Genomic DNA, 12,025 nt, shown 5'->3' with positions numbered 1-12,025 from the left:
TTGTTCACCTCAACCACTCAGAACTTTTGTGTTTTAATTGGCAAAATGGAGATAGTAGAGGTAACTTAGCTAAGTTGTAGGGTTAAATGAAGGAATGAATTTCAAATGTTTCCAAATATTCAGGTTACATTAGCTATTCTGCATAAGATACCTCTCATCACCCTGTATCCTTGATGTTAGAGATGTCCTTGCATCAGAAGAAGGCAGTTTGGCTTTCTCCTTCAATAGTACCCATGGTTATATGTGTACAAAGACAAAGTACTCAGAGTAGGTGAGATGGTATTGACCACATACACTTGGAATTGGTCTAATGTTACATCTTTAATGAGTTAGCAGGCATTCAGACATTAAATATTTATTTTGAATAGTTTGTCATGTATATAAACATTTACTAATTACCTTGACTTACTCATAAACCCCTGAGGCTCCTTACCAGCCGTGGGGCATTGTGAGAGCTAAGACACAGATGACAAGATCTTAAACTAACCTGCTGGCTCCTGCTTCCTCTCACCCTGATCCCTTTACTTTTCTGTCCTTCACTGCCATGCAAAGGGGTGTGGGTGCTGTTCTTCAAATACCTTCCTTAAATGTCTGCCTCTATTCTTTCCATGTGCCTCAAGAGCTCAGGGCTCTCTCGCTCTATTCACTCTCTCTTCTCAAGTTGTCTTGCGAGCTGCTCTCACAGAAACTGTGGACAAATGCATCCTTTGATATGTCTTTCTACCTCTTGTTGAAGACATCTCTGGAGAGTTTAGTGGTTACTTTCAGTAAACAGAAGCCTTAGGGTTCCACATATCCTGAGCACTGGCTCCTACTACTAGTTAAGAACTTTCAGCCCTGTTGGTCGCAGCACTTACAGTGCCTTCCCTTCCTTCCACTTAGGCAGTGAAGCCTGTTTGTCAGGTCTTCCTTCCTTTCTTGACAACATTACCCAAGCTCTTCTTGTTATGGTTGTTTACTAAGTGGCTTAAAGCTTAAAGCCTGAACACGGCTAAGCATAAAATCATACTGGAAGCATCCATTCTGTTTCTCAACCCAGAACCTAGTTTCTGGTTCCTGCAGTTAGCTGAATATTTCTCAGGATGTCCTTCGGTGATGGAAGATACTTCTGAAAACAGACTCTCTGAAGTGGGCTCCTTTCCACCACAAAACTGTCAAATTGGCATGGCGAGGCTGTTAAAGAGAGGTTTAAAATATCAGAGTCAACGCATAAGGAGGTTAAGAAACAGTAGATTACATTCTGAGGGGCCATGCTAGGGCTGGAAAATATATAACTCCCTCTTCCTCTCCCCCCACCTCCTTTCTTTCTTAGTAGACTTCATTAAAACATCTAATGGATTACTACACTCTTTTCTCTTGACAGCACATATGACTTCTAAATTCTTTTTACCACAGTAGCAACCATGAAACCATAACCTTCTCCACATGCTTTCTTTGTAGTTTTTGTGTGTTCTCCCTTGTGTAATTCTGCTGGATAAGGCTGAAGTCTGACATCTCCAGATAGCCGCTTGCATTTGGTCTAGGATGGTGGACTCCCTTTTCTCAGCGGGGCTCTCCCTCCACCTGATCTACTAACCCCAGATCTTATGAGGAGTGTCACATATCCCTCAGGGATTATCAAAGACAGGACCCTTTCCTGATAGGAAAACCCAGTTAGCAAACTCCACCCTATGTTAAAGAAGTGCTAGTATCCCACTAGAAGTTATTCCCTTACTCATACGATAATTAATTCTGTTTTCCTTCTTGTGATAGGACCCAATGCTACTGCATATAAATGAGGTACTGTACCACTGTGTGTAGATTAAGTATCTTGGCACTCTTAGCCCTAGCAATCAGACACATTCACCCTCAAGTCCTCCCCACTGTCCAAGGTTTATAAATAAAGGCTGGTTGGAATGTGCTCTCTCTCTCTCTCTCTCTCTCTCTCTCTCTCTCTCTCTCTCTCTCTCTCTCTCAGCTGCTTGTGCTATTTTTCCACCTTGACCCTCTGAGACTCCATTTATTTTGTGGAAAAGTCACTGCTGGATGCCTGGTCAAGGCAGTGATAGCAGAGCTACTTTGGCAGCTGCTCCACCACTTGGTCAGCTTGCCCCCGCCCCACCCCATATCTCACCAGACCTGCCTGACAATGAGTTTAAGTCATCTGCCTGTTTCTTCTGCTGTTCAAGAAATAGCTGTAACACTTTGGGTATCAGCATGGACTTGTGTAGTTCCCAAGTGTCCACTGCCTTCTGATACCAGAACTCTCATCCTAATAGCACTAAAGTATAATACTGTGAAAACTCACTTAACATTTCCCCCAGGAAGACTTGGAGCCTAGCCTAGAGCACAGGCCTCGAGAGCCTCACCTAGAGTACTCTAAGCTGCCCCTGAGTGAGAAACTGGACCTTGGGACCTTTGACCTCAAGATCTGTCTGTTCTCATCCAGAAGCAAGCAGTGCCTGGATTGGCCCGCCAGATACTGAAGCCAGGCCACCCATTAGATGCTGAATGACACTCCCTTATTCCAGACAGATTTCTGTCTATACAGTGGTTCCCAGAGCTCCTCCCCTCTCCATCAACACCTACTTCCTGAACCCTAAGCACTGGGTTATTTTTGGAAGCTTGAGTGTCAAAACAAGTTGGCTAGCTGTGTGATCCTTGATCGTGACGGGAGCTTGACAAGCTGTAGCCTGGCTTTAATTTCTCATTTTGAAGTATTAAATGTCAGGAGCTCAATTAGCATTTTCATTATCGCATTTTTATTGTGCTCTTATTTAGGCTACAGATGTGTGGGGAACTTTCCCTTCCTGCTTTGTTTAATGAAAAAAAAATGTCAACCAGTATGATAAACTCTTACGTGTATAGGGTGCTTTCTTCATTTTTAACATGTCCTCAAGTGCATTTCAACATAATAACATCATTCAGTTCTTTATTTGCACAAGCAGCCAGTCCACAATTATATATAGTAATGTGTGTGGAGCACTGGTGTAGGATCTGTGATGAAACTATCTCCTAGTAATACAAGAGCAATATAAGCAGAGAAAAAAAAGCTACTACATTTTCAAACATTTGTTTATTTTGTGTATCTTCATTTGTGTGTGTATGGAGGTCAGAAAATAATTTGAGGGAGTTGCCTCTTTCCTTCTACCAGTTGGTCTTGAGGGTCAAATTCAATTCATCAGGGTTGGCAGTGAGTTACTTACTTAACATTTTGGGCCATTTCTTGTGTCCCAATTATTTTCTTTTTCCTGTATATATGTATTTCTTTTTGAGCTTTTTTAGTTTATTATGCTGATTTTAACCATGTATAGAACATATTTTGGGCACTTTCCATTCCTGTTAACTTCTCTCTCACCTTTATCCCATTCTTCATGTAACTGTTCTTCTTCCCAATGAGCCCCCTCGTATGTTAACATCCCTGCTCACTTCCCTCACTTCCAGTTCTGCCACTATCTCTCCATCACTTGTCTTTCCCGACTTCATGTGCTCTTGTTTTTAACCCAATGCATTCCAGTAGATTTAAGTTAATCAAGAGATAAGTCAGCAAATTTAAGTTGGAAACATCTACATGTACACACACACACACACACACACACACACACACCCCTGTATTCCATGCTAACTCACATACTTGTCTTTCTTGGGCTAAAATTATACTTAAGGAAGAAGAAACCTCTGTTTCTTATCCTCTCTATTCATGAATATTTTATAATCTTTGCCATCTTCCTTACACACCAGTCAGGGGCAATATGAAACAGTGTGGGTAGAGTAAATACTTTTCAGGTTCTTCAATATTTAGTCCTCTGAGTCCTACTATCTAAAGATGTATTTGTGTCACCCTGTTCACTTTCTTTTCTCATAATTAGTTTTTTTTTCCTGCTGAGTGTTTATTTTTAGGTGACATCAAAAAAGAGTATAGACAAATAAGCTGTAAGCATCCTTTGGGGAAACTTTATTCTGATCCTACTCCCCTAACCCTGAGCACACTTAAAATGTAAACTTCTTGACAATTTCAAATGATCATCTTCTGTTTCAGGCAACATTGGCTCAGAACTCTCCTATACGGATATTGGTGTGTTCATCTCCTCTGATGGGGGTAACACATGGAGACAGGTAAGTGGGATGCTTTGGGAAGAAGGGAGACATTTTGAGGAATGTCTGCTTGCAACCCCCTTTCTGCAGATTCTTAGACTACTTATGACTTTGTAGTGGAGAAATATTTGACTAGCTATCTTTCCTGGACCTAACTGCAGTTTAGAAGGGTAATGGTGGATGGGAGGAGACCTGGGCCTGGAAAAGAAAACCTTGACTTGCAGTGGCTGGTTATGGTCCCTTCAGCAGTATGTATGTAACAGCTAAGTGTTGTTCTGGTGTCTGGGGACACACTGAGGAAGCTGTTTCTGTCATTAGTGTGCCAAGGAATCTTGGCAAGAAGTCCTCATCAGCTTTCTGAATTTGCTTCTTCATCTGCAGAGTGAAAGGGTTAGAATATTGAAACCAGAAAAACCGTGGAAGTCAGTGTTAATTTAAAAGTTATATAGGCTCAGCAACTGGCAAATATAAGACAGCTTAATACACATGTATCTACAAGAAAATCAATTTAGTGTTACAAACAATAGAACTTGGAGTGATGATAGCAAAGTTCTACACAGCCAGTGTGCATTTGACATATCTGGAGTGTGAACTGAATTTGCACTTAATTAAGTTTAATGTAAGTGGTCACATGTGGCTACTATATTAGTCAACACAGACACATTTAATGTCAGCAAAGTATTAGGCAAGAACCTCAAGATTTGACATTCTTTCCTTTAATGAGTTCAAAATTAAATTGAGGAACTAATTTCACATAAAACTAAATATAGTTCAGGGTGATTGTATTATTTTAGTGGTCTTATTATCATGGGAAGAAAGAGTTGCCTCTTCTGGGGAAACTTGAAAAGACTTAATAATGAGAGGCGATATTTTACTAAGTCTTAAAAATAAAATTTCTAAGTGCGGAAGATAAGGGAAAGATACTGAGTATCTTTCAGGTGAATTCATCAGTGGCTGTCTTACTGGTCAAGATCCAATATGAACGGGCAAATGAAGCCTGGCATCAGCACCTCCAGTGTCACCTCACCACCAACACTGCCACTACTACCACTATAAAACTGTTACCGCGTACTTAATAGGCAACAGCTATTTTAAGTGCCAAATCTTTCTCCAAAGGCTGTAATCAAATGACTAGGGGACAGTAACCCTTCAAAATATAAGATTACTTGTTGCAAGTGTCAAAAGAGGTTAGGATCTGGAAAGAAAACACATCTAATATAAAGAATCATGATTGTCCAAGAGCCTAAAGAAACACCTGGCCTGTCCAGGTAGCCATGGTTGCATTCCTTCCCTGTACCATTACCATATTGATTTTCTTCTCTTCCTCAAATTGGCTGAGCATCTGCTTTGCACATCAGTGCCTAGAAAAGGAAGAGTTGGCAGTGGTCAGCATGACAGTCTTAAGAAAGAAGTGTGAGGACCAGTTTCTCCTCCTCCCTGGCTTCAGTCCGGCATCACCATCATGTGCCCTATCACAGAGCCATCCTGTGACTAGCACAGCAAACTCTGTGTCTCCGTCATATGTAAAGGAAATGTGAATTGCACCCTTAAGTCTGTTGCATGTTAAGACTAGACATTAGTAGAACATTTGTCTTTACTGAAAAGAAAAGTGTAAAGTGTAGCTGGTCTTTGCTACTTTGTTCCCAACATTTATTTTTACCTCCCCACATTTCACTCCCTAAACTAGATAGGATAGAAAGAATGAGAGAGTGGAGAGAGAGAGAGAGAGTGGAGAGAGAGAGAGAGAGAGAGAGACAGACAGACAGACAGACAGACAGACAGACAGACAGAGAGGACAGAGAGAGACAGACAGAGACACACAGAGAGATAGAGACAAAGAGAGAGAGAGAGACAGAGAGAGATCTGCAAATCTAAGTTTGTTTTTCTTGTTTCTTCTTTGGGCCCAACTACTAACAAACCTCACACAACTGCTCTGTAGGACCAATGACCACACACCTGCCTCTCCGGGCCCTAGCATTTATATGCCCTTTGAAAAGTTGCCAGAATTTCAAACATGACACAATCACAGAAACTCTCTGTAACCAGCAAAACCAGGCCTCTGCTAGAGCAAAAAAGCCAAATCATAGTCAGCTGCTTCAAAGTAGCCCCATATCCCTACACCTGGGATTAAAATGAAAACATAGTCTTACAATAGTTCTGTGTTCTTTATTCCTTTACACAGAATAAAGGCATATTTAGACACACAATTCGCAGTTTTGGAGCCTGAAGTTTCAACAAGGTACTAGTTTAGGCACAGACCTTCTAGTATGTGGCATTACGTCATCTGTGTTACAACATGCAAGAGGAAGGCATTGATTTGCCATGGATGAAGCAGAGTCAGATGGAGGAACAACTTAACAATGTGCAGTTGGTATATGACACCTTACCACTTAGTGGTCCCATCACTTCTTAATATCACCATACCAATAACCAATATTCCAAAGTGTGAACTCTTTGAGAGCATTCCATTCCAAACCATGGCACATTGCATTATGGATATTTATGTTGACATCTTCTGAAGTTCTCCTGGATGCTTGAAGTAAAGCAGAATGTATTATAACTATTACCACCATGTTTAAGCTTTGCCATCTCTTTTCCAAGTTTATGCAAAAGCCTAGGAAAGCACAGGCTTATAGCATTGTTTGCCACTGAATACGAACACTGTCAAACCAATGAGCCACTAGGCAAAGCTCTAATATAAAACAAAAGCACCCACAATAACGCAGAGCACGCTGGAAGGCTAAGATGAAATCCTCCTACAACTTTAACAGAATGTGCCAAATACCTTCCGAGGTCTTGTTTGTTTGTTTGTTTTGTTGTTGTTGTTGTTATTGTTGTTTCCTTTTTCGAGATAGGGTTTCTCTGTATAGCCCTGACTGTCCTAGACTTACTTTGTAGACCAGGCTGGCCTCGAATTCACAGCGATCTGCCTGCCTCTGCCTCCTGAGGGCTGGGATTAAAGGGAGCTTACTTCTTCGCAGTCAGTGTTCATGTGTGCAGGGGATCCCGATATTCCTGCTCACTCCCCTATCCCATCTGCCAGCTCCTGCTTACCCTATTCTAGTCCTCTTCTCCTGAGTCCCCATCTAACCTCTGAAACTAGGTCACATGAGCCACCACCAGATTTCCCAATGTCTGCTTTTCTCTATGAACTCTGAAACTAGAGTTCTTTGTTGAATAAATATTGTCCCTGCTTTCTATAGAATCACGCAAGGCATAAGCCTTGAAGTATGTGGAATTAGACCTGAAAACATCTTTTTTTTATAAATATCTATGAAAGAATGGATATGTGGATCTTTGAATCGATGGACCAGTGAGTGGACAGTTTAATAAGATATGGACTATGTACTAATATATAGCTCAGGTACTGACTTATCTTTAAGCCCTGGAGGAGCTGTATTATAATGAGTACTTGTAAATATTATAATGAGTACTTGTAAATATTATAATGAGTACTTGTAGCAGCCCTTGAGAATGGTTAGGTTCACGTAACAGATCCTGAGCTCAGTTTAGTTTATGATTCTATGACTGTCCCATCACGGGCATAGTAAGTGGGTCTTCCTCCAACCCGTAGGAGAATCTGGGAAGAAGATACTAGGTGTATAAACTCAATTGTTAAGGTTTGGGGAAATTATCTTTTGAATCCTAAACAAATAAACATTAAAAAGACAGAGGTGGAGGAACAGAGATCAGAGAATAAATTATAAAGAGACAAAGATAAGGACATTCTTTAAAATTATACTCTGTTGTAGGGAAAAGGCTTACCTAGTTGAGCATGCACCATTATTGCCTCACCTTCATGTAGTATGTTGGTTTACATGACTAGTTGGAAATGTCCTGTTGATACCATTTGAGTGGGATAAGGAGAGCTGTGTGTTTTCTTCAAGACCAGTTTCTCAGCTATGAAATGCAGATAATAATGCCAGACTATCTAATAGGGTCACTGGAAAGCTCAGAATCTAAATAAAACAATGTGTATGAAAGACCGAAAACTGTTAAGCACTGCAAACGTAAAGCATTGCTATAATTGTTGTTGTTATTATTATTCTTATTCCAGATCTTTGATGAAGAGTACAACGTCTGGTTCCTAGACTGGGGTGGCGCCCTCGTGGCCATGAAACACACACCTCTGCCAGTCAGGCACTTGTGGTAAGGATAGCTCCCTACCCTATTAATGAGCAGCTCCTCAACAGAGAAGATTGGGGCAAGTCATTCTGAGTGGTTTTATATTCTCTTTCCCATTTCCTCATCCATTCCTCACCAGCCCACTTTTTCAATATCCTTATAACATCTACCTCATAGGTAATAATATTATGCCGTATAATTCAGATGGAGAAGTGTGATAAATGAGGTCAGGTGGCAGGAATGGGTGGTCAGGTAAGGTAGAAAAGAATAGAAGGACCAACAACACAGGCAACCTTGACTTGGAATACAAAATATGAGAGATGGAATTTGCTCTAAAGAGATGGTTAGGTTTATGTACCAAATCCTGAGCTCAGTTTAGTTTATGATTCTATGACTGTCCCATCACTGATGACTTTCAAGTGTCATGTGTATTTATCCGAAGATCAAGGGGGTAAACTGAGCAGATAGTCTAGATTTGTATCTGTAAGGAACGTGGGAGTGGGTAAAGCCCTGGGGTAGGCTTATTATTGTAAGAGAATATGGACAATGAGGGGCAACCAGGGACTCCAGTGAAAGGAGTCTTGGTGAAAGCAGGCTTTAGAGTAGATGAAAGAAAAATAGCCAAGAATGTAGCAGCCCTTGAGAGTATGACTTCATGAATGCTAAAGAAAGAGGTGATAATAGAATTGAACTCTTTAGGCAGATCAGATCAATTATGGAGCTGAAAATGTTAAGGAACAAAGTGACTTAGGAGGCCATTGTCAGTATGCATTTAAAGCACAGGTAGAGTTGCAAGAGATTGTAACCATTATGAATGGATGAATGCATGAATGAATGAATGATAGTGAAATAAAATTGAAAATGTATAGATTGTTCATTTTAACAAAGTAAATATGTAATGGGGCTCAGATGATTTATGCTAGTTCATTAATGAAGACAGAGAATGGAGTAAGAATATATCTTAAAAGGTATATAATGATGATTTAGTATTTTGACAGAGGATAGATAGATGAATGTCTTGTATGTAGATATTTTGAAGAAAAGAGAATTCCAGGCTTCATGTTCAGCTAAATAGTTTTTTGTACCCCAGCTAGCTAAAGTGCAGATGGTAGTGTTCACCATGGGCACAAAGCTGGATCCTAGCTTTAACCAGGCCCTTGATTCTCAGTAAGGCCAACACTTTAAGAGTGAGAATTTTAGTGGAAAGTAATTGGGTGTCATCTGAAAGAGGGTTGATGCCCTGGTGCCAAGTCCAAGCTTAAGCTGCCTTGATAAAGACTTTTCTCAGTTTGTCTTCTAAACCATATGGAATTGTCATATTTAGGTTGAAACATGCTAAGATACTGCCAGTCTCTTAGAGCTTCATTAGCACAAGGGAGAATAGTTGTATTCACTACCATATCATTTTACAAGAATATTATATAAATAATCTTTAAAGAAATGTGGAGTCTCTTTCAAGAAAATTGCTATACTAGCCTAAGGGTGAGCATGTGAAAATTCCCAATGTAATTATAATCCATTTGCTGCTTAATAATCATCTGGATTTGTTGGAGAAATGTAACATTTCGGGCACTGTTCTAAACGGCTTCAATGAATTATTCAGTTCAATCCGAAATGTGTGGATATCTTTTAAATTACCAATAGAATGACTTTAAAATACAACTGCAACAAATACCTTACTCAAATAGTTATCACACAGGTGTTCATTGGAGGGACCACTGGAGCTCCTGTCGGCTAGCTGCTAGGGTTTTAGGCACAGTGAGGAGCACAGAGGCTGTGACATGCTTCTAGCCTGCTGAGAGATTGCAGGCAGTATATGGAATTTAGATTGCCCCCAAAGCCGTGTCTGTTACAGGATGCTGACTGTGGAATACTAGACAGTGGTCTTCCTGCAGCAGGTGGCATGAAGGTGGTGTATGGAGGAAGCAAGTTATGAGCAGAAGTGGTGAGCAGTAAGCTAATGGAAATGAAAACTCTGACCTGAGGCTAAAATTCAGGAAAAGTACTGAGTGTTCAATAATTTGGAGCCAAGGATGGGAATATGTAAATGGGGACAGGATTGAGAAGAACCTAAATGTCACTTCAAGGTGGTAAGGTTGACCTGGCAGGTGGTCTCACCCAGTTTCAAGACCCACTTCTATCTGTGGTGGCAAGAGCTGCCCTTTAAGGAGGGCACATGATTTGCAGTAACAAAGAAGAAAGTAAGTCCTGGAGCTCATTTGCTTTTAACCGAATGAGACACCATTTCCTGGATCCATCGTTGTGTTTCAGGAACCGTCCTTCTAAGAGTTCATAGCTTCCTGAGCACAAACTTAGCTTAGCTAATTCCTTTCTTTTAAGTCTTGGGGGGAGAAGGGAGCACCAGTGCCCTATGCCTGCCTGTTGTACTCCTCTTTCTCCTTGATCTGGTCGTTTCTTAAGGCTTTTGAGAACTTTCTGCAAAGAACTTGGCTCGGGCTGAGAGAAGGAAGAGTCTATTGGTGTTTCTCTTTGATGGAGAAAAAGTCAGCATACATGGTATACAAGGAAGGCGTGGTACCACGAGATTAGAGCGAATTCCGGCTCTCACCAAACTTGTTTAGTTGTTATCTCTTAGAAGCCTCTTCTTTTCTAATGGCAGACAGAAAGGCAGTGGAGGGAGGAGAAAATGTAGTCAGGATATATTATATGAGAAAATAGTCAGTTTTCCTTTTTTTAATTTTTAAATAATTTATTCAGATTACATCTCAATTGTTATCTCCTCACTTGTATCTTCCCGTTCCCCTTCCCTCCCTCCCTCTTTTACCCTATTTCCCTCCCTTTGACCTGTGACAGAAGGGAACCTCCTCCCCCACCATATGACCACAGCCTATCAGGTGTCATCTGGATGTCATGCTTCCCGTTCCTCTGAGTGCCATGTGGGGAGAGCAGGGACTGCCTCTGGCATGAACTCTGGTGCCCTATTTGATCTTCTCCTTGGTGGGGAAGCCTGGTGGCAAACAGTCTATTTTCAGTAGAAGGAATAAAAACCTTAGCCTTCCTTGCATTTAACCATTCAATTTGAGCTATAGAGTTTTCCTTCCAAAGACTCACTTTCAAAAAAACAACTTGTCCTGCAGATGGAAAAAAAGGAAAGAAAAAAGATCTAAACTACTGTGAACCCATGTAGGGAACAACCATATCACCCAAAATCATCAATGGAAATTTGAGATTGTCCTGTTGAATGTAGCATTAATTATCATTATGTATCCAATAGAGAAATTGAATGTACTCACCATAACTAAGTGGTAGAGGTCTACTGTGGTGGATATGCTGATAACTCTGACTTTATCACTATTAGTATATAAGTGAATCAACCATCGCACTGCACTCATTGTATAAACATGTCAAATTTTTCATTTTTAAAAGCAGGTTACCAAGAAGAGACTTGATACCCTATGAGCATATACAGGGGGAGGTAATCCCCCTCAGGAACAGTCATAGGGGAGGGGAATAAGGGGAAATGGGAGGGGGGGAAGAATGGGAGGATACAAGGGATGGGATAACCATTGAGATGTAACAAGAATAAATTAATAAAGAAAAAAAAGTAAAATATATAAAGAATTTGTGCAGCTTGCAAAATAACTAAATTCTTATTGAATTTCCTCTTGATACTATTTGTTTATCTATCCTAAATTAAAAATACTAAATATTAATTTTATACTTTTTTATTTATTATAATTCATTCACATTTCATCTCAATTGTTATCCCCTCACTCTTATCTTCCTGTTCCCACTCTCCTCCATCCCACCCTCTTCTGCCCTATTTCCCTCCCATAGACCTCTAAACATTATTTTTAAACTAGGT

The 12,025-nt window shown here is 40.4% G+C and overlaps 1 protein-coding gene across 1 annotated transcript in view; it reads left to right on the top strand.

Moving 5' to 3' along the window:
* Positions 1–12,025, top strand: part of SORCS3 (sortilin related VPS10 domain containing receptor 3) — a 613,431-nt gene that overhangs the window by 515,802 nt on the left and 85,604 nt on the right. Inside the window, exons 12-13 of the mRNA XM_084772036.1 lie at positions 4,019–4,095; positions 8,132–8,223. Coding sequence (XP_084628162.1) covers positions 4,019–4,095; positions 8,132–8,223 — 169 coding nt within the window. The remainder of the gene's footprint in view (positions 1–4,018; positions 4,096–8,131; positions 8,224–12,025) is intronic.

The sequence above is a fragment of the Acomys minous genome, assembly GCF_964271855.1.
Source record: "Acomys minous genome assembly, chromosome: 2".
Taxonomy (NCBI): Eukaryota; Metazoa; Chordata; class Mammalia; order Rodentia; family Muridae; genus Acomys; species Acomys minous.
The sequence above is the reverse complement of the archived record's forward strand: the minus strand, read 5'-3'. Positions and strand labels throughout refer to the sequence as shown.